This window comes from Fukomys damarensis, unplaced genomic scaffold (assembly GCF_012274545.1).
Source record: "Fukomys damarensis isolate Sample0158 unplaced genomic scaffold, DMR_v1.0_HiC HiC_scaffold_37, whole genome shotgun sequence".
NCBI lineage: Eukaryota > Metazoa > Chordata > Mammalia > Rodentia > Bathyergidae > Fukomys > Fukomys damarensis.
Window position 1 is genome coordinate 1,307,084 of NW_022900949.1, and position 23,929 is coordinate 1,331,012.

At 42.9% G+C, this 23,929-nt stretch overlaps 1 protein-coding gene across 1 annotated transcript; it reads left to right on the top strand.

Moving 5' to 3' along the window:
* The first annotated feature begins 6,775 nt into the window (after window positions 1-6,775).
* On the top strand, window positions 6,776-23,131 carry LOC104874387 (vomeronasal type-2 receptor 116). Its single transcript, XM_010641414.1, has 8 exons — window positions 6,776-6,869; window positions 7,427-7,500; window positions 11,476-11,645; window positions 18,899-19,187; window positions 19,585-20,391; window positions 21,094-21,321; window positions 21,665-21,788; window positions 22,188-23,131. The coding sequence occupies exons 1-8, from the start codon at window positions 6,776-6,778 to the stop codon at window positions 23,129-23,131; spliced, it is 2,730 nt and encodes a 909-aa protein (XP_010639716.1).
* The last annotated feature ends 798 nt before the right edge of the window (window positions 23,132-23,929 follow it).

The window sequence follows — 23,929 nt, forward strand, 5'->3', positions numbered from 1 at the left end:
CAACAGCTTCTCCGAGTTCTGCAGTTATCTGAACAAAATTATACATTCAGCACACTCCATTAAAAAAACAAAAAAATAAAACAAAGAAAAGAATAATACCCAGAAAAAAGCAAAGTTCTTTTGCTGTTGTGGTACCTGGCACCATTTTTTTTTTATTAGCATCTTGATCATCATCTGGAGAGAGAACATTCTAGAGTAACATCATTAAAAATAGCTCTGATAAAGCTACTACAGTCACTACTATCTATCCTAAAGCAGGTACAAGATATTTTACATTCACAGAGGTATGATACGGTACTGTCCTACACCTATATTACTAGAAGCAGTTTCGGTTTGAAATATACTTTGTCTGCAAATAAGATTGCTACTCCTGCCGTTTTGCTGGGCTCCTGTGACATGGAGAATTGTTTTCCATCTTTCACTTTCAGTCTATGGGCTTCTTTTTGCAATAGGTGTGTTTCTTGCATATAACGTATTGTTGGATTTTGCTTCTTATTCCATTCTGCCAGTCTATTTCACTTGATTGGTGAGTTGAGGCCATGGACATTGATGGTTATAACTGATATGTACTGACTTATTTTTGTCCTGTTATGGCCTTGTGCTGACTCTTTACTTTTTCACCTTCTCCTTTTAGTTTCTTGCCTTGCCTATTTGATTTGCTCTGTTGGGCCTCATGATGTTGTTACCTTAAATGTGTTTTTCTAGGATATTTTTTAGAATTGCTTGTAGTGTTGTTTTGGTATTTGTGTAGTTTCTCAGGTGTTCTTTGCCTTGCAAGTGTCTCATTTCCCCATCCATTTTGAAAGAGAGTTTTGCAGGATACATCAGTCTAGGTTGGAGGTTGTTCTCTCTTAGTACTTGAAATGTCTCACTCCTGCCTCTCCTTGCTCCAAGGGTTTGTGTTGAAAAGTCTGCTGTGATTCTGATGGGCTTTCCTTTGCATGCGATTTGTTTCTTTTCTCTTACTGCTTGTAGTATTTTATTCTTCTGTTAGATTTCTGGGATCTTGATTATTATATGTCTAGGTGTAGATTTTTTTTATTGGGGCTGGTTGGGGTTCTATATGCCTCAGTTATCTGAATGTCAAATTCTTCTCCTCTGTTTGGGAAGTTTTCTGACACTAATTCTGTGAACAGCTTTTTTAAGTCATTTGTATTTTCTCCTGCTACTTCATGGATTCCTATCAGTCTTATGTTTTTCTTCTTTGCATCATCTAGGAGTTGCTGGATTAATTGCTCATAATTGAGCATGATTGATTGTTCAATCAATCATGATTGATTGCTTACTGTTTTTAAGAGACCTAACTTTTCATGGTCACTGACTGCCGTCTTGTCTTCTATATCTGAGAGTCTATCTTCATATTCTTTCATTCTGTTGTGTACACTTTTAATGGAGTGTTTAATCTCCTGGATATCTGTTTGAATCTGTTTTATGGATTCCATTTCTTTTCTGTGTTGGGTGTTTATTGTTTCCATTTCTTTCTTATGCTGGGCCTTCACGGCTTCTATCATGGTGCTGAGCTCATCTATTTTTGGTCAGTTTCTGTTCTAGAAGTCTTGAATCCTGTCTTTCATTTTGTTCGCCATCTCTATAGTTATCTGGGAAATTATTTCTGTTTTGAATTTTCCTAGAGCCTGATTGATCTGTTTTGTTACTTCCTGTGCCTTGAGTTCAGGAAGTTCTGGTGGTTCACTATTGGCCTTTCCATCCTCATTTGTCCTACTGTTTGCCATGGGTGAACTGGAAGTCTGTCTTTCTTTCTTACTTAGCTGTTTTCTTATTTTTATTTTTGTTGTCCATGTGTCCTTGGTTTAATCTCTGGGTTATCACCCAAATCTTCCTGATAGAGTTGCACCCTAGCTTCTGGGTCTCTAATGACCCACAGATATTTTCATCTCCATAACATCAGAGAAAACCACTTATAGAATGAACCACAATCCTTTATCACAACCAACAACACAATATGATCAAGCAAAACTTGGAAAGTGACTACCTGTGGTAGTCACTAGTCTATCAGCCTTAAATCATTTGAATTAAATTGAAATCAAGAAGCAGTCCAGATCATGTCTGCAGTGAACAAAATTTCAATATAGTATATTTACCATTTAGGATGGGGGCTCAGACAATGCTAGGGCTCAAGACCCCTGATCTCAGTTAGCTGATGGCTGAACCCCATGTCGCAGACTGACCTCAGGCTGCAAGGCCCAGATTGAGTTCCCCAACCTTCTGAACGGTTGAACTCCACACTGTTCTACTATAGGTTTCCCATGCACTTTCTTTGAAGACATTCAACTTTGGGAACTCAGAAAATGCCCCTCTATGACCACCTCTGCCTCTGCAGAGTGGGTCCAAAGACTGGCTCAATCAGGAGGTCTGAGAATGTGTGTGTGGGGTGTTCAGGGGCGCCCCCGCAGCTACCTTCCTGGTGCTGGAGTGCTGGTGGCTACCGGTGGGGGAAGGCATGGCTATCCTTCCTGTGGTGGTTCAGGGCCCAGGCAGCCCTCCTCGTGCCTGAGCAATGGCGGCTCCCAGTGTGGGAAGCAAATAATTTTAAATGCAAGTGTATTCAACCCACTGGATTGCCTTTAAATCTACAGGACTGATTTATGCAAAACAATTTTATTTTTATCTTCTTGTGTGTATGTATAGGAAATTTCAGGAGTTCATTAAAGATATCTGCCTGCTGTGTTACATTGTCACCGAGAGACTGGTCACCCTCAGCCTGTCACCTTGTCATCTGGGGTTCAGCTCAGCAGTAGATCACATGTCTAACACGTGAAAGGCCCTGGATCCTGCTCCTAGCAACACGAAGCCAAGAGTGCCAGCCTTCCCATCAGTCCGTAGAGGAAGAGGTTCATTGGAAAGTGAAACTCACAGTCACTCTGTACCCAATGCATTCCCAGTTATTCACACCACCAAATGCATTGTAAACATTAATGCAACAATTGCATTAATGCAACAATTGAGTACCCATGGGCCAACAGATGCTATGGAGGGATTAGTTGCATAACTGGATCAAAATTTAAACCATATATCACATGATCATTTGCAGCATTCAAAGGACTCAATACCCACTACTGTAAAGGATACCAAGATCACTTTGAGAAATATTTCTATTACCTCTCCCTTATTTTGCTCTTTGTATTTTGGTTTCTGTTTTGTACATGTAAAAGCCCTCCCGGATCTGTGCAATCATTGTGTAATGCAAATACATACGAATAAAGACATTCATAAAAATAAAGGAATAATGGTAACAAAATATCATTTGACATACTATCAAGATGTAATTAATATTTTTCAAAAATCCTATAAAATCTATGCATGTCATCAAAATAGGAAAATCTCCAAACTCTGAAACATTTTACATTCCAAGCATTTCTGACAAAGGATACACAACCCCTAAAAGTTATGTGTTTATATGTAAAGCAAGAGCATTGGGGGCAAATATTTCATCATCCCCCCATATCTCTCAGCCTTTGTCAGAATCAGTGATGTGTATATCATGTGTGATAATATTCTCCTATCGTCCCACAAAGGAGAACCAAAAACTGCCAAGTTGACTCAAACTGGATGGCTCCTGGTTGACTTGGTACACGGTTCACCATTTTTTTCCAAAGAAACTGAGTGGACTCTTCTATTTTCATGCCTTTAAACATACTTAAGAGGCCATTGCTCCAGCATCCACCATTCAGACCTCTGAATGTGAAGAACATGACACAATGGATAAAACTCAACCATTTGATTGAGCTCATATTTATCAATTTCTTAATGTATGCAGAGCCTGTTGTGGGCACCTGTCCTGTTCCTTTGGCAGAGAATGGAATCTGACTAGGAAAATGTCCATCTGTGGCCACTGTAGAGATGACAGCAGAAAGTTAACTTTCTCCATCATGCATTACTTTTCTCTCTCTGATCACAGTGAACGCAGCCTGCAGCCTAAATGCAATTCCAGAATTTCCACTGGGACCCAGAGCCAATGTTCATTCCCTAACCTTGCCTCAGGCCGTAAAGGTAAACTTTCTTTAATCAAAGAAGTGTAATTGCTTCCCCAGCCTCTTCTTCCTGGCAGGCATACCAATCGTGAAGTCCTAGAAGGAACAGCTCTGGTGATAATCACAGTGTGAGAAAACATCAGAGGGCTCAGCCAGTGTTTCAAAGCCATCTTGATTTTTCTCTTTTCTTTCCTATCTCTAATTGTCCCTGTAACTGTTAATGGCTGACCCATAAAATATTATTCTCTAGGTGACAGTGTGAGTGGAAAAGTTAACTTCACAAATTGTGTTTTGCTTGAGCATTTACAGCATTGAAAGTTCTGAAACAGAAAAGCAAACAGACACACTTTAAACGATGTCTTAACAGAACAGAAACTTTCACACTTGAGGAAACAGATGTTGACAGGTGGGAATTATTATGAGATCAGAAACAGAAATGACTCCAGTCTGACCACTTCCAGCCTAGTGTTTATTTTGCTATCACTACAATCACTTATCGCTGCCTCATGAGATAAACCAGCATTCTGCATGCAAAAGTTAAAACAATTACTTTTTTTGTTTTTTTCAGCTTTCATTGTGTTTATTGGTACATTTTAGGGACACAGTACAGTTACATGCATTGTCGGGATCTTGTACCTCTACATGACAAGTCTTGATTCTCATTTCTACCCCCTTACGCCTGCCCTCCCTTCCCCCCTTCCTCCCCTCTCCATCTACAAACACTTTATTTTCATCTTTTCATTATCTCACATTTTAAAACAATTACTTTCTACATATCATAACTTAACAGAGCATTTCAACAATATCACCAGCTATGAAACTGCCCATCAGTTTTATTTTTTCCTCAAAACATTCTCCTTTCTGCTTTCTGCAGCTCTTGCTCTCGTTTCTCTTCTTTGAACCACTAAAAATAGAAAAAAGCTGGCAACATACCCCATGGTAGGGAAAGTAGAGATACCGAAGCCCAATATTATAAAACACATTTAATAAGTCTACACATCACCTTTAAGTACAAATAATAGCAAAACTAGAAAAACATGGATAGGATACATATGCAAACCATAATTATAATGGTGATTATTTCCCAGGATGAAGGTAGAAGATTAGGGAGAGAAACAAATGGATTTAGTACTCTCAGCAATGGCGTCCCTTTTTTCAAGAATTAATTGTAGTGAACCCATTAAAACCAGCTCACTCTGATCGGTGGATACATAGAATGTGCTATCTTGTTCTATAGTTGTAATTCTTTCAAAAGCATAAGAAAGAGAGCACATGCAGAGGTCCAGGCTAATTTCTGTTGATAAATAACGAGCAACCTGGAGGAGAGCCGTTAATCATTCTTCTCCGTCACATTTATATGCGATGGGTAAAAGCAGAGAATGCACAGAACATCCGTGGTCTCTGTTTCCTGAGTCGGGGATGCAGAGCATTCAACAGTGGCCGTGGGGCTGCCTGGGGCGAGGGCCCGACTGAAGAGGTCCGCACCCCTCAGGAGGATCTGGTGCGGAAGCCCCACGCCCTGGACACCAGCAGTGACCCAGTCCACCTACGCTACCGCACTGATCAACGGTGTCTTTACACAGCGCCTTGCACTCCCTAGGAGCAAGTCTGCCTCACAGTGAGGACCACTGCACTACCCTTAGGTCCCAGGAGAGATGCATTGCACTCAGCCAGTCCCCCCCAGGCCCCTGCCCCAAGAGTTCACAGCGCAGCAGGGTTTGCCCAGGTTACAGCAGCAGGATTCCTGATAGCTGCGTCCTGGAAACAGCCTGCATGTCCGTCAACAGCTGCATGGACAAAGCAATGTGATGTTTCCACACAAGGGAGCACTGTTCTGCCATAAAGAAGGATAAGCTTAAGCCATTTGTAGGAAAACTGATGCACGGTGAGATCATAGTGTTAAGTGAAGTAACTTAGACAAACTTAAACATCACATGGTCTGTCTTATATCAAACCTCCATGGACACAAAGTATGAAGTCAATGACTGATAATAGGACAAAAACAAAAATGGTGTTGTAACGCTGTTATGGTTTATAAATTGACACTAGTTTGGCAATAAATAATAGCTCCAAAATTATTGCAAAAGTAAAACCACACAGGGTTTCATATCTGTTAAAGGAAGTAGGAACAACTATTTAGGAAAAGCACCCGTGTTTACGTGTCTCTGTGACGGGGACAACTGAAGGAATAATGTTACGGTGAGAGTCACAGGGGGTGGTGCCGCCAGGGACCCCACGCAAGCCCCTCACCACCGCCCCAGCCGGGGCTGCCGATGACTTCATGGAACCATAGTGCTCTCCTTCAGCCTCCTGGGTCCCAGTCTAACTAAGAAAGAAATGTACCCTTTACCATTCCATTGACAGGAATGAAAATTGGGACCGGAGAACTGGAGGAGGAGCGACAGGACAGGGAGAGAGGGGAAGGAGATTTTTCCTAAAAAAGAAGTAAGTTGTGTTGTGCCCAGATTGTGATATCCCCAAAGACCACCAAGGAGTCGAGTACGATGCAACCACACGAGGAGTTTATTGGAAGCCCGAGCCTGGACCCTCGGATCTCACCGACACAGTGGTTCAGAAACAGAGCCTCGAGACTGATTTCCAACAGCCTTTTATAGTAGCAGAAGAGCAGAACTAGGGGCTTTCTAAATGGGTCAGCGCTTGATTGGTTAACATTTTGCAAGTGTGTGTTTTCTCAAAGCTTAATTGGCCCAGGCCAGATGTCCCTCCTTCTCCTAACAACACTAAGAAAAGGGAACATCTGATGGCAACGTGCGGGAACAGGCATGGGCTTTCCTGAGAACTCGGTAACTGGCAAAACGGAGTCACTTTGGTCTCCACAGTTGCAATGTGTACATATAATCACTCCACAAGATGATCGTAAGTTACATAAACTGCAAACATATACAAATAAAAGTTCAAAAAATTTAAAAAGAAGTGGAGTTACTCACTGTAACTATTGGACATAACTTAAAATAATTAATTTCCTTTTATGACAAATACATATTTGACCACTATTTTCATTTTCTATTTTTTTAAAATTTATTGTTTTGTTTTTGTTTTGTTTTGTTTTGTTTTTGGTACTGCGGATTGAACTTGGGTCCTTTCACTTGCAAGGCAGGCCACCGAACCGCTGAGCTAAATCCCTGGCTATTTTTTTAAAATTTATTTTTGTCTCATTGAGTGTATTGGTACACTTTAGGTATACAGTACAGTCACATTCATCATTGGGATCTTGTACCTTTTCATGACAGGTCTTGGTTCTCATTTTTCCCCTTGTCCCTGGCCTCCCTTCAACCCCTCCTCCCTTCCCTGTTTACTAATAATTTATTTCCATTTTTTCATGTTCTCATACTTTTTCTTTTCCCTTAGTTCCGGTCCCTAACTCTTCCCACTTCCCCTACACCTTTACCCTACACAGTGCTTGCTCTTCTTAGAAGCTCACCAGTTACACCAGGCTGGTTCTGGACCTAGCGACCTTACCGTGGATTCACCTGATGCCGTCAACCAAGTGAGGCCCCATGCACAAGTCCCAGAGTTCTGGATTTCCTCAGGTGCCTGAAAGAGTCCTCTGAGTGTCAGATAAGAGGGAAGAGGGCTTCCAGGGAGAAGGGTGGTGCAGGCACACGTAAGGAAGCCCTGCCACCAACGGGCACCCAGCTGGGGCAGCCATGGGGACTCAGCTGTGGATAGGTCATTCAGGCGACACCTGTTGTGAGGTGTTGGCCACACACGGAGACATCTAAGAGCAACTGCGGGGCATTGTGAGTGCTTCTAGTAGGTCAACACAGGTGGGCTCCAGATCCAGTCAGAGAGAGGCAGAGGCACAAGCAAGGACCCAGATATCTGAACACAGACCCGAGATATTGAGGCATTTGTATAATGGGCAGATCTGTCAGCTGCTCCATAGAACTTTGAGGGAAAAGTGAGTGAAAGGAGGAGCAGTTTTTGATGAAATTACTACTTGACGAAAGTAAGCCTGGTAGCAGATGGTGCTGCAAAAGTATGGTGAGCAGCAGGAAGGATTCATGCATCGCACCTAAAGGTGGTGACACTGACTCTTGCGCATTCCTGGTGCAGGTGTTAGAGTCTCCCAGGAGGGACCCCTTCTCCCTACCCTGGACAGTTGCAGGGGAGGTGTCTCTTTGTGATGTGCTACAGCGCACTGGAGGAGGGAGAGCAGCACGAAGGCCAGGCCTGCAGTGTCCTCTACAGAGGTGACCTGGGAACAGTGTTGGAAGATGTTATCTGTTAGTCTCAAAGGTCTATGTCTATGTGTGGGACAGAATTTCATATTGGTGCACCAGATGTTATTGGCTCAAGGCCTTGATCTTATTGCAATGCTTGGTCCAAGACACAGAGTTCATTTACTAAGAGTTCTGCAGCTGGATTTAGATACCAATGTGTTATTACCACCAGTACAGTTCCAGCTGTGATGGGCAGAGCAATGCCCAAAGGAAATAATTAAAATTATACCTGCAAGTAGTAAAGGTCCAGTAAAAAAGTTTCTAAAAATCCAAGGTTGACGTGTAGCATTTCAAAGAAAAACCTGCATATATTCCCAAATTTGATGATATACACCCTCACATCCAAGTAGCAGCAATATCCAATAATAGCTAAAACGTGAAAACAGCCTATTTCAGATCAACTTGAGAATGGACAAAGAAGATGTGTTTTTTAAAATTTTATAAAATGGAGTACTACTCAGCCATAAAGAATGAGAAATGTGACATTTATAGCTAGGTGGATGCATGCTGAAACCTTACTCTTAAGTGAAATAAATTGGATACACGTGTGTAAACACTGAATAGTTTCTTGGTTGTGAAAAACTAAAAGTATAAATAAGGATCAAAATGTAAAATTGATATTGTATAATAGGAAGAAAAGGTCTAAAGGAATAGGGGAAGAGGGAGGAGTAGGGGAAAGGTAAAAATGGAAAAGAAAAACATGAGAAAAGGAAAAACATGGAAACAATGTTTTTATAAACAGGGAAGGGTGGAGGGGGTGAAGGGAGGAATAGGAATGGGGAAAAAGTAAGAACTAAGATAAGTCATGTAAAGGTTCACGATCCCAACGATGAATGTAACTGTATTGTATCCCTAAAGTGAACCTATAAACTTAATAAAAGAGTAATATCCAAGGTCTTAGGAAGTTAGAGTGAAGTGCAAGAGTTAGGCATCTACGTGTCCATGGCGATGCCCACAAATTGGACTTGAATGTGTCTGTGTTACAAGATCTTGTCTCCTGACAAGGTGTAGCTCTCCTTTGTGTTTGGTGGTCTGCTAGGTGTTCCCTTCAGTAGATGCAGTATTAATCTTCGGTGTGGAAGTAGTAACCTGCTTTTTATGCTTCGTGTAGTAGGTGCATGGTAAATCCTGTAAGTATCTGGAATTACTGGTATCAGTGAACAGCCAAGACAGTTCTTTATGAAGGCTGTCTTCGTGTGAAGAAGCCCGCTAAGCCTGGGGTGCAAGTGTAATCCTTGGGCTACTATATGGAATGACCATTGTGAATTTGTAGCTATTGCTTAAAATAACATGCTTTAATAGTCCATCTCATCTTGCATTTTCACCAGAATTCCCCTTCCTGGTGGTCCTGGCCTGCACCCTGCCAATCCGTCACTAACACCTCCCAGCACAGTAAGAGATATGGACAGATTTGATGACTGGTTGACTTTTGAATGCATGGCTTGGTCACATCTCAGTTCACCCAACAAAACCCTTACTCGAGAAGGCAAATCCGAACAGGCACAAAGTCCTGGGTATACTTGGTCGTACAAATATGAGACCAAACTGAGTCCACATCACTCACTGAACAGAAGTTCAGGTCCAACTCACAGCAGGCTGGAAGAGTGTGCCATTGTCCCACAGAGGTCCCGCAGAGCCTCTGTCCCTGGAGACATCAGCAGCTGGCCCAGGAGAGAAAATCAGCTGTTCACTGAGGAATATCACAGGTCCACAGCTCTGTGATTCCTCCTCCTGTGCGGTTTTTGTAGCAAACGTTTCGCGTCTTGTCTGTCCCTCCAGTTGCAGGTGTTGGGTCATCCGTTCTTGGGTGTAATCAGTCAGCTTCTTTGGGGTTCCCTGTCTTAGGGTTCTTGAAAACACCTCACCTCAGCTGCCAGTGCACTGTGATGTCTTCACATACTTGATATGATCAATATCATGTTCCTTACAATTCCTTATATCAGTCTGTTGATTAATTCTCTGATCACCATGTTCAGAGCTGGTTCAGAGGTTTGCACTGTACATCCAGTGTATATAATTTATTGCAGCCAGGGTGTGTTTGATTTTTATAATTTCTCATTTCAATATGTCACAGTAAATTTACCATGTAAAATCAAATATTGATTCACCAATACTGAAGTTCATGCTAAGATCAGTATTAACTTTTTATACTAAATATTATATCAGTTTTGAGAAATCCCATGGGCTCAACAGCTGCAGTGTCTTACTAAGTATCTTCCCTGTCCTGAGGAATCTCCGGAGATCAGGGATACCTAGGTCTGCCTGTTTATCCTGGTCCTCAATATGTTGTGTGGTGAAGACTACAGTGAGAATGGAGAGGTTTCTGCATAGCCCTATCATCTCAGAAAAGCTTAAATACTGGAGGGACCCAAAAGTAGAGTGTATTAAACAGGAAAAACATTTCAAAGACTAAGTGATGAGCAAAAGAGTGGAATTTTAAAACCCCAAAATGCAACTCATTTCTGCATAGATCCGGGATTACTAATTTTGAGTTTATAGAGTTGGTACAACTACTAGTGCCACAGGTTATGCGGAGCACATATGGCTGCCAGTTTTTCAGTACACATTACATGCAGAGGTAAGCGGGCCGTGTGGGGAGTGTTTTGTGGCTGAAATGAAACCTGAGTTGTGATCCCTGAACTCCTTTCATTGAGATTTTAAGGGCAGAGTGGCAAGATGTTCTTGGTGATGCATGGGCCCTTTCAGAACTTTTCGCCAAACATCTAAGCTGGAATCCTCTGTTGCAAATCATTAGCATCACCCAAAGTGGCACTCGTGAAAATAGTTTATTGACAGAGCTCTGGGACTAAATCCGCATGAGAGGAAGAGGTCCCTGGGTCTTCTCTGTTAATGACCTCGATGAAATCATGGTGTCCAAGGCAGGGAGAATCATCTTCAAACTTGTTTTCCAACTTGCGCTTTGCACCTGGCCACCAGACCTCAGGTTAACAGTGTCAAAGGAGAAGTCATTGCTGTTTCTCTTGGGGGATAGGAGCAACTAGGCTGGGAGGGGCTGGATCAGGAGGAGGGTGTGCATTCTTGTCTGAAGGAGTTACACACACAAACACACACACACACACACACACACACACACACACACACACACACACACACCCCATAATACATGTACTTCCTGGCTAGCACTCTGGAGTTCTGTCTTCGCTCAGACTTAAGGCTTTGCACACACTTCTGAGATGCTCTTCTTGGTCCTCCTCCTCCTCTTCCTCCTCTTCCTGCAGCCTTCTCTATCAGTGGGTTCCTCAGCAAATGACGACTGCCTTCTGCAGAGGAGCACCAGAGTGCACAGGGATGGAGATGTGCTGCTTGGGGGCTTTTTCGCCCTTTATACCTATATCTATATCAATAATAATGTTGATATAAAGCCTAGCAGGGACATCTTTCTCCTACAGTAAGTGTCCACTTTCTTTCTTTGTTTTTGGCTTGATTATCATGACGCATCATACATGGGGTTCCATTCATGTAAAAGCAATATTTAGTGCATCCCTAGCCTATCCTTACCACCTAACTTTCCTCAGAACTACTCTTTTTGCTTTCTGTTTAACTTTTTTCCTTTTGAAATAGAGAAGATATTCTAGTTTCACTTCTGTAGCATTCCCTTTGAAGGGTTGAATGCTGAAGGGGAAAGCGCCTTCACCTACCCTGCTGTGTCCCTTTTCCTCCCTCAGCTGCTGTTGCATGACACTAAGAGTGGGGATTCAGGCCGGTGGATTCTGTGTAGTGCTCCAAGGCAGCAGTGAAATCTCCCTTTCAGAAAAGCCGGTGTCTGCTAAGGTTTCTTTCATTGTCCATAGCATTCCTCCGGTCCCTCCAGAGTGGCCATTGCTGTCTATACACGGCCTGCTGGACAGACTACTTCCTGCAGCTATCCAGCCACACGTTCACTAACCTGTGCAAGTGTATTTCCTCACAAGTGTGCTCCCTGCCGCCTGGAGCTGCTAAGCCGCCCAGCGGTGGGCATTCTGGATTCTGTGAAATATTTATCCTGAACACACACGGTCTGTTTTCAGATATCATCTCACTGATTCTATAGGCAAAGGTGTAAGGAATAAATGGATCTCTCCAGGTGACAGAGGACCCTGGAGCGTGGGTTGTGCCTGTGAGAAAAGGGGCTGTCTCTGAAGTGCTGACAGCTATGTCCTTAGCAGATGCTGGATCTGAAACTGTTGCCTCTGTAGCATGATTAGGAATCGGGGCCCCTTTCTGCCGATCGTGCCTGCATCTATCTGATGCTCCTTGTCTTTGTTTTCATTTTTATTTTTCAGATACTTCCCACGTTGGCATATTTTTTGAAACAGAGTCCATAAATTTTCAGGCTGGCCATACAAAACCGTTAGATCAAGTGCGGTTTCTGCCTCAGCCTTTGAGGTGCTGGGATTTCAGTGTGGGACACACAGCACACCTGGCTGAGTCATTTCCCTTTTTCTTGTCTTCATTCATTACCTGTTCGGTGCCGTTTAGGTGGACAATATGCTGGCATTCATGACTGGGAATTGGGACTCTACACGGTGTGTCTTGGTTCTTATTTTTCCCATTCCCCTGCCCTCCCTACTTACACAGACGTTTTTCCATTCCTTCCCTTCCTCATATCTGTTCCTCTCCCCGACCCCTGCCACTTCCCCTCAGCCATGAAGAATGAGAAACTAGGAAGGAAACGTCCGGAGGGGAAGGGGAAGTGGACGTGTTCGTTTTTCTTCCCGTAACTTTCAGAGCACATTGGTCGCTGTGTCTCATGCACAAACGTCGGTTCTGACTGTCCCGGGTGATTTTGTTCATCTTTGTGGTCTCAGATCGCGTCAGGGCCATAGCTTCTCTGGGCGGTCTGGGCAGGGAAAGCTGCTCCGCAATTGCACAGCCCTGGCGGAGAGCGGTGAGAGCTTTTGTTCCTCGCAGCAGGACGCTCAGGAGAGGGCCCGCGGGGTGGAGCTCTACACCGGCGAGGAGGGGCTGGGCTGGGTTCTGAACACTGCAGGCGCGGACGGGACTTTCCAGGCTGGAGGAGAGCGGAGACCGAGGCTGCGGGGAGCATTCCCGAGACACGGAGCTGGGCACAGGGATTCTGGCCGCTCTGAGCTCCGAGCGCGGGCGCTGCAGGCGGCCTAAGGGGACCACATTTCATCTGGGAGAGGGAGGGAGGAGGCACTGGAACCAAAGAGACAGCAATCGCCAATAGATTTCAAGTGCAGAACACGATTCAGGATAAAATTAGTCGGTGCCGGAGCAACAGTGCAAACCCCGAACTAAAGTCCTATCTGAAAAAGTCCAAGGAAGGGGCGGGATTTAGCTCCGTAGTTCTGCCGCCTGCCTCGCAAGCCCAAGGTTCTGAGCTCGATCCGGTACCATTTAGAAATAAAAATGCGAGGGAGCGCTGCATCCGGGGCAGGAGCAGATATCTGTGAGGGCGGAAGACAAGACCGTCACCTGCACCCGCCTCGGCGGGCGGACTCGGGTGCCCGGGAGCTTCTTTCTGTCCGGACCGAGGAGAGGCTTCCTGTCCTTCCTCTTCGGAGACTCCAGTGCAGGCGGACTTGGCCCCTAGAAACAGCAACTCGGGGCCGAGACTCCTAGCTAATTTCTCTGACAATCCGAGATGAAGGTCCTAGGAAAAGAAACATGTTTACTTAGTTAAAGTTCGTATGTTTGCCACTACAGCAACGTCCAATTGCAAACATAATTTTCATCAGCCTAATGGAAGATGCGGCCCACGTAGGCATGAATGCAAGGGTCCCAGCAACTGCGATGCTGTCTCGAGCTCGTCCTGAGCTTTTCTGCTCCTACAGTTACATCAGAGCAGGAGGAATATTCTGAACCGTCTCCCTTCACTTATTCTCACACTGCAAATACGGATATGCGCGGCTCTGCACACCTGACATCTGCATGGTACCTCTCATCGTATTGGTACACTTTCCATGCACGCAGCGATCGCAGCCATGACGGGCAAATCGTACCTGTCCGGGGTCTGTTTTTCCCATTCCCCTTCCGTCTTCAAGCCTGCTTCCCCTCCTTGTACACAAAATATTGCTTCCACTTTCCCTGAACCTCATCTTTGCTTTCTTTTCCTTCCCGTCCTTCCTCTCCCTCCCCTTTTCTCCCTCCGACTTCCACATTGTCTGGCTGCCTCCCAAGATCTATTATATATTTCGGTCCTCATTCATGGAAGAGAAGCAATGCAGTATTGAAACAGATGTGTCCGATGAGTTCACAGAAAAGTATGATCTCAAGGTGGATCCCTTTACCTAAAAATGTCTAAAGTTTACCTCCTTTAAGGCGGAGTAGACACCGCTGTGTTTAAAAATCACAGTGTCTTTATCCATGCATCTGTTCATGGTCTTCTCAGTTGTCTCCAATAATTTAGCTCTTGCAGACTGCGCTTCTACAAACACGGTGTGCATACATCACTGCGGGACCATGCTTTTAACTTTTTGAGGAAGACACCAAGGCGGGGAATAGCAGGTCCAAGGAAATCTCTAGTTTTAGACTTTCGAGGAATCTCCACACTGATTTCCGCATAGTTTGTATCAATGTACGCTCTAAGCAACAGTGCAGAGGGTCTGCTGTTTCCCCACAGCCTCATTTGCATTTGTCATTGGCTGATTTCTCCATGATTACGATTCTTTGTGGAGCGGATGGAATTTCAGTGCTGATTAAATTTGCAGTTTTGAATAACCAATGGAATCGCACATTATTTTTATATTAATTTGATGTTTGTACTTCTTCATCTGAGAAGTGTCTATTCATTTCAGACACCCATTTTTAGATTGGGTCTTTAAATTTCAGGATTCTGATCATTTCAGTTCTTTCTTTATTCTAGATATTACTCCATTGTCCAGGAATAGTTAGTAAAATGCTTTTTCCCATCATGTGGGTTGTCTCTTCAGACTGCTGGTGCTTTCCTTTGCTGTGCAAAAGTTTTTTAACACTTTGATAGTTTCCTATGTGATTGTAATATTTCCTATGTGATAGGAATTTTGTTCATAAAGTCTTTGCCTACACCTTTGTCTTCAAGAGTTTTGCCTATTTTATCTTCCAACATACTGAATGTTTCTTTTCTAATATGTACATCTTTGATCCGTTTTGATTGTAGTTAAATGTACAGTGAGAGATATGAATCGCAGCTCAATATTCAGGATAAGGAAAATCAGCTTTCATGGAACCATTTATTATAGAGGCCATTTTTCTTCCAGCGAAGGTATTTGGCCTCTTTTTCAAAGACAAGGCAACTGAATGCTCCAGGAGTCGTTTCTGTATCTTCTATCCTATTGCACTGACCTTTGGGTCGCATTCTTTTTACCAGTTCCATGCTGATTTTATCAAAGAAGCTTTGTCATTATTACTTCAAATCAGGGATTGTGATGTCCCATGCATTGCTTTGGTTGCCCAGAATTGCTTTTGCTACTTTAGGCCTCTACTAGATTCATTTGAATTCTAGGATCACTTTGTCTGGTTCTGTGAGGTATGGTACAAAATGAATAGAATAGGAAAGGAAGAAGTTAAACTGTCATTACTTGCAGGTGACATGACACTCTATATAGAAGATCCTAAAAACTCCAGCAAAAGACTTGTAGCTTTAATAACCAAAGGCAGTGGCCTAGTTGGATATAGAGTCAGCACTCAAAAATCAGTAGCCTTCCTGCACACAAATAACAAACTCACTGAGAGAGGAGTCAGGGAACACTCTACCCAGTAGCACCAGAAATAAGAAATACCTAGGAATCACTTGAGTGGAGGAAGTGAAAGACTTCCTTCTACATTGAAACTCTACATTGAAAACTACAGTGTTCTGAAAAAGGAGATCAAAGAGGATATTAGAAAATGGAACGCTCTCCCTTATTCTTGGGTAGGAAAAACAAATACAGTGAAAATGGCCATACTTCCAAAATTATTATATATATTTAGTACAGTGTTGTTCAAAATTCCAGCAGCATGTATCACAGAAGTGGAGAAAAATCCTAAAATTCATTTGAAAACAAAAGAAACAGAGAATATCAAAGGCAGTTCTTGGCAACAACAGTAAAGCAGGAAACATCATAATCTCTGACTGGAAATTACACTACAGAGCTACAATAATGAAAACAGCATGATACTGGCAAAAAAAGACCTGAATATCAATGTCTGTATATTACTGAGGAATTCTGCATCATCCATGATTTTTAGTGATATTGGCCTACACATCTTTTTGCAGGGTGCTTTGGTCTTTTTCTGGTTTTGGTAGCAGGGTACCAGGATTCCTGCTTGCTTCAAGGAATTGCTTTGGGGGCACAGCTTCCCTTTCATTTTCATTAAGAAGTAGCATCAGATCGTCTCTAAAGTTCCTATAGAATTCAGCAGCAAACCTGGCTTTTCTTTGTTGTTTTGTAAACTATAGTTTTTAAACTGTGAACTCCATTTCATTGGCTGATATTGGGTTATTTAGAATTTTCATATCTTTTTACATCAGCTTTGGGAATTCCTATGTATCTAGGAATCTGCCCATTTCCTCTGAGTTTCGCATCTTTTTAGAGAATAGGTTCTCAAAACAGGTACTGACGATCATCTGGATTTCTGCAGGATCCACTGTAATTTCACCCTTTCATCTGGAATTGCATGGATGTGAGTCTTCTCTTTCCTTTACAATAAGTTGGGCTAAGGGTTTGTGAATTTTGTTCAGTACTTTAACGAACACCGCTTCAATTCATTAATTCTATGTACTGCTTTCTTAGCCTCACTTGCATTAATTTCTGCTCTGAGCTTTATAATTTCTTCCTTCTTACAAACTTGCTCAATTTTTATGATGTGGGAATTAACTGCTGTAAATGTCCCTAGTGCGACTGCCTCATTGATTTTCTGTGCTGATGTTTCTTATTTGCCTAAGGTAGACAGCTTTTTTACTATAATGAACCCTCTTTAGGAAATATGACTTTTCAGAGATTCTGTATGTTTGCTTGAGATTCTGACCTGAGATTCTGCCTCTTCAATTTGTTAACAATTAGAGACAGTTGTCTGTTTGTCAAGCGCCACTATTTTGGTACTGGGCTACGGTATTGTTTATGACTCCCACACAATCTCGGTGTTGGCATAGAAGGGAGAACAACTGATCACAACAACCGTGCCACCCTGAGTAAAGTAGCAGGACCAGTGCCAAAAGGAGCACCAAGCAGAGCCCAGAAAATACTAAACAGTGATATCTGTTCATTTGCTACCTTTAACCATAGGTACAAGCTTTGTAGTTACACAACAAAAGCTAAAACAAATCAGAAAATTGCATACAGTTAAAATTGACTTAATAGAAATACTCTAGCCTCAGGGGAGAGAATTTAAAACAAATAAAAGAAAAATAGAGAAGAAAAGAAGAAAAAGACATTAGAAGCAAGGCTAAAGGTCAAAAGAAGATTACCTGAGGTTCAGGAAACTGGTGAAGAAGACAGGACAGAAAGAAAGGTAAAAGCCAAAACAGGGTCAAAGTAAGACCCCCCCAAAACTAAAAACAATGTTCACACTCATGATAAAAACAAAACAGAGAATGAAGAAAAGAGAAAAAAGCAGAACAGAAAAACAAAACAAACAAAAAAGAAATTGCCCTGTGACTTCAGGCCTGTCGTTTTCTTCTGATGTCCATGCTTTTGTGGCAGTGTCTACACTGGGGTCCAGATGTTTCCAGGGAAACCCCAGTCAGTCTGCAGTAGGATTAGGGTGAGGTGGTGAGTAATCCCAGCAAGCCTACAGTGGGGTTGGTGTGGAGTGCCGAGTCTGGTGCTTCCAACTCCACAGAGGTTCAGGGTGATCCAGGCCTCTTACTGTGGGGCTGGTGTCCTGGTCTTCAACGAGCCACACTCTGAAGGTCCACCCCTAAGCTATCTCGTGGCTCCGTGACCCTGGGCGTCTCCCATGGGCATCACTCACCCAGTTGCTTTGGCGACTTCAACACCGGATCCCTGAGGTGAAGCCAGGCCATGCCTGCTGTGTGTGTCGGGATCAGTTGGGCCTTCCCCAAGAGGCATCCCACTGAGGCCTCTACCAAGGACCGTGGCTGTCACCAGGGCTGCAGTCTCTCCTGGCCGCTGCAGTGCATGACATCCCTTGCTCTGCTACACTGTTGGGTTTCTCCTCGGGAGCCTCTGGACCTAGCTGTTCTACCTGAGCCCCCTTCGTCAATTCGATATTCCTCTCTTGCTCCATAAGCCGGGGGTCGCCTGTGTCCCTCCCTCGGTGCTGTCGTCTGTCTCCTCACTTTCTCCACATGTCCCACTCTTTCCTTCAGATCTTTCCTGGGTCCTGCGGACCCACTGCCTCCTTCTTCTCTTCCCCAAGTTGTTGTTCTCCAGGGTCTGGAGTCTGAATCTTGGAGAGGTGGATTTGTTGCTGCTTACCACTGCACCATCTTCCTGGGAGGTCCTCTGGCTGTATGTGAGTGGCAGAACGAGATAAGAAACTCTTCTGTGTAAGAGCACTGGTCTCATTTATAAGAAATTTTCATTCAGCATTTCATATAATACTAATTATCTACTTCAAAGCAAGATTTTCATGCCATCACATATAGTTTAGGGTCGTCGCATAAAAATTACAGAGAGGGATAAAAGCAATCACTTTATAGAAGAGAATGTGCGTACATGAGAGGTAATTGTCAAATGTGTCTCCTTCCTAAAAGCCTCTGTGTTCTCCATGCAGGTTTATACCCAACAACTACCAGACTGTTTTAGCCTTCATTTTTGCCATTGAAGAAATCAATGCGAATCCTCACCTTTTAACCAACGTGTCATTGGGATATGAGTTTCATAATTTTCTGCACGGTCATTGGAGGATACTACAGAATTTCCTCATCTTGTACGCAGGGCAGGATGAAATCCCCAATTTCAACTGTAAGAGAGAGAGCAAGTCCATCGCATTATTTACAGGAACGTCCTGGGAAACAGCTGCTCAAATTGGGGCACTGATGGAGCTCTACAAATTTCCACAGGTCTGGGAGAATGGGCTGGGGGGAGATGAAATAGAGTTGTTTAGTGTCATTCTGGGGCCCCTAAAGTTAATGAAAAGAAGAGATTTACAAGTATTTCTCCAAGGGTCTAGCCTCATGGGAGAATACCCTGAGATATGAGGAATTCTTCTTTTTTTTTTTTTCCACCAGCAGCGTCAGCATATAGGGGAGAAAGGAAGGAAAGTGGAAAAAAAGTTCCCTGAAATTCTGTGTGTCTTCAGTTGTTTTATAACAAGCATTTTGTGAGTGAGATGATTAGAGAGATAGCATTGGTAATATTGCTCTATGACTCTCCCGACTGTGCCATAATTTGGGGGGTGTGAAATTGTGTTTTATATCAAGTTTATTCATATTGTTTTTAACTTTCTTTCCTCTGTAGCTGAACTTTGGCTCTTTCGACCCCGTACTGAGTGACAGTGGCCAGTTTCCCTCTCTCTATCAGGTGGCCCCCAAGGACACGTCTCTGGCCCTTGGCATGGTCTCTTTGTTGACCCATTTCAGCTGGACCTGGGTGGGACTGATCATCACAGAAGGTCAGAAAGGTCTGCAATTTCTCTCAAATCTTAAAGGAGAGATGGACAGGAACAGAGTCTGTGTGGCATTTGTGAAAATCATTTCAAATACTATTTTGTCAGCTATATTACACCACCAGCAACATAACTTTCTAACCAGGGAAACACCACCCGTTAATGTTGTTATCATTTACTATGATAGTGACAGTGTCAATAGCATCAACTATAATATAGAGAAACCTTTAGTGACATGGAGAGTCTGGGTGACAAACTCACAATTGCAGGCTGACATGTCTGGGAAAAACTTCATACTGGGCTCATTTCATGGCGCTTTCACCTTTTCACACCACCGTGAGGAGATTTCTGGTTTCAAAAATTTTATCCGGACTGCTACCCCTTCCAAATACCCAGAAGACACGTACCTTGCTCTGCATTGGTTCAATTATTTCGACTGCTCAGTATCTGACTCTGACTGTGCACTGATGGACTGTATGCCCAATGCCTCTCTGGCGTGGCTGCCTGCAAATCGTTTTGACCCAGCCATGAGTGAAGAGAGTTACAACGTGTACAATGCGGTGTACGCGGTGGCCCACGCCCTCCAGGAGATGCTTCTGCAGCAAGTGCAGATGCAGCCAGTGGGCCGTGGAGAGCAGATGTCATTTTCATCCTGGCAGGTAATGTCTCCTCTTCTCGGTGATAGCTACTATGTTTTCTGAAGGCACTCAAGGGGTTATTCGCATACAGAGCTTAGAAGTACATCTAAAGAAAGTGTGACAAGGCCTGTACTAGCTTTACTATCAAGGTTAAACAGCTAGACTTGGTCATCAGAAATGAGTACAACTGGTAAAGACAAAATTGAATATGAGTCGAGATCAATGTTTAATTTTCCAAAGGAAATCAGCAACATCTTCCCTCAATGTTTTTCATAAGAGAGATCAAAGATTTCCCATGAAGTTTTTCAAGCATAAGGGGAAAGGATGTAGTTTTTAGGTAGCTAAATGGTGGCTACTTTGTATGAATTTTCTCATTTATTTTTGCAAGGAGTTTTGTGCCGATATTTTCATTTTGCAGGTCGGTATTCTGAGAACCATCAGAGAGACAATAGCTGTTTGGAACTTCAATTCCACGGTTGAGCTTTACATAACACTCATTGATTTGATTGATTTCCATGATATCCATTGGAATATTTTTCTTGATAGTCACTGACATTTTTGGAACACTGTGGTATTTTGATATAGACTTTTATTTGTTTTACCTCAGTGAATAAGAGTGTTAAAGTTGCACTAGAAAACGCGAATGCCAACTCTTTCCCTCATTCAGGGCTCTGGTCTCGCTACTTGGCCACAGGTCATTGGGCCATGATGCTTCTTTTTCAGCTTCACCCCTTTCTGAAGAATGTCCACTTTAACAATCCTGCTGGAGACCAAGTGAAACTGGATGACAGAAGAAAACCAGATGCACAGTACGACATTGTCAATCTTTGGAATTTTCCAGAAGGCCTTAGACTTAAGGTCAAAGTAGGAAACTTTTCCCCACATGCTCCCCAAGGGCAGCGGTTATCTTTATCTGAGGACCTAATAGAATGGGCCATGGAAATTCCAGAGGTATGTGGTGTGTAATCAGAAGGCACTGTATTAACCCAAAACGACTGCATTCCTTTGGTAGCATTTGTGCTCCCGTATTGCTCAAGAAATGGACATGTATAGAAATTAGCAAACATGCCTTTAATTTGAAATAATTATATTATTGAACTTTCCGATGAATCACACAGCAACATATGCATTCGGTTATATTTTTGTAAATGATCCTATGCTTATCACTCGGTGTACATGGCATCTCATTGCATAGCTGGATTTGTGTGTGTATAAATATTCATTGGCTCACTATAATTAGGAGGAATAAGTCAAAAGTTACAGGGGTCACCAACACATATCTGGTTTTCTTCAGACCCCACACTCGGTATGCAGTGAGAGCTGCAGTCCTGGATTTAGGAAAACCCCTCAGGAGGGAAAAGCTTCCTGTTGTTTTGGTTGCACCCCTTGCCCAGAGAATGAGATTACAAATGACACAGGTATGTGCTTGGACATTGAATTAATAATTCAGGAATCACTTAAAGATAATTGATTTCATGAGTTAGCTCAGAAGTGCATGTGAAAGAAAAGTGCAATTATAAAAAAACATAATCACATGGGACAGTAATGTTCATTCCAGCATAAAGAAGAGGTCCCAAGTTCGATCCCTGCTACAAAAAAAAAAAAAAAACATGAAGTAGAAGAAGTTGGCACTATAATTGAAACTTTTCCCTGCATAATATTTATTAATTTTCTAATAATAATTTCATAATATTTCTAATGTCTAGAAACAAAAGAAAACAAAAGACTATTTAACTCTTCCAATTAGTTTTATTGGGTCAGGATGTGAGTAAGACAAACATGAACTTGAACTAACAACATTATGCATTTCTAACTAGATATGGAAATGTGTGTGAAGTGTCCAGATCACCAATATGCCAATGTTCAAAGAAATTATTGCTTCCAAAAATCCATAACTTTTCTGGATTATGAAGACCCCTTGGGGAAGGCTCTGGCCGGCTCAGCCCTGAGTCTCACCGTCCTCACAGCTGCTGTTCTTGGGCTCTTTGTGAAGCACAGAGACACTCCCATTGTCAAGGCCAACAACAGGGCTCTCAGCTACACCCTGCTCATCTCCCTCACCTTCTGTTTCCTCTGCTCCTTGCTCTTCATCGGCCGGCCCAACACAGCCACCTGCATCCTCAGGCAGACCACATTTGGAGTTGTGTTCACTGTGGCTGTTTCCACCGTCCTGGCCAAAACGATCACCGTGGTTCTGGCCTTTAAGGTCACTGCTCCAGGCAGGAGGATGAGGCAGTGGCTGGTGTCAGGGGCACCTAACTCCATCATCCCCATCTGCTCCCTGATCCAACTCACTCTCTGTGGAGTCTGGATGGGGACGAATCCACCCTTTGTAGACACAGATGCACACTCGGAACATGGCCACATCATCATCGTGTGCAACAAGGGCTCCCTCACTGCCTTCTACTGTGTCCTGGGATACCTGGGCTCCCTGGCCCTGGTCAGCTTCACCGTGGCTTTCCTGGCCAGGAACCTGCCTGACACCTTCAATGAAGCCAAGTTCCTGACCTTCAGCATGCTGGTGTTCTGCAGTGTGTGGGTCACCTTCCTCCCCGTGTACCACAGCACCAAGGGGAAGGTCATGGTGGCCATGGAGGTCTTCTCCATCTTGGCCTCCAGCACCGGGCTGCTGGGCTGCATCTTTGCACCCAAGTGCTACATTATTCTGTTAAGGCCAGAGAGGAATTCTCTGCATGGATTCAGAGATAAAACACGTTCTGGAGGGAAAAAGTCTTATCAAGTTCAAAATAGGTTTGCCTAAAATACTTGAAACTTCTAAGGCAGAAGTACAACATTTTTGCACTGAGACATTAGATTACTAGAGGGGGTGTAATTCAATGAAGAACTGACTCTACTTTCAGTAATAGTTTTAATGCCATTACTACGTCATATTCTCTGTATTGCTTATCATTTATTCTGGATTGTTTTATTTCCCTCATTAAATTTGTAGGCATGTCTATTATTTGTGCATTACTTTGATTGTAATATGGTTCTTTTTATGTTCCACTTCGCTTTCTCACTCATTTTAATCATTTATACCATGATAAATTTTGTGTGAAGGCAAGCAATATTTTTAAATTTTCTAATACAATTCATTTATTTTTTTCTCTTCAAATATTACCATGCTTTGAATATGCTGGTTATAATAGGATTCGCTAACCAGTTATGTATTTGTCTTCTTGCCTTTTTCACATAGTCTTAACCCTTATAGGCCTTTTTGTTTTTCGTTTTAGTGCATGTTTTTGTGATGAAGGCTGCAGTCATCTTAGGCTGTAATTACTACATGTTGTAATTCCGTTCTTTCATATTCCTCATTTTCTTCCTGTCTCCACCCACCTCCCTCCCTACATCTCTAAATCTACTATCTCTATTTTCATTATGTCTGTTGTTTTTCTGTTTTCGTACTGGTGATCAAACTCTGGTCCTTCTACCTGCCTGGCAGGCTTGGTACCACTAAGATACATTCCCCAGCCCTGTTTTTTATTTTTTAGTTCATGTTTATGATCATGGATTCACTGTGGTATTTGGTTAGAGCACCTGACACTTCCTAAATCTTTTT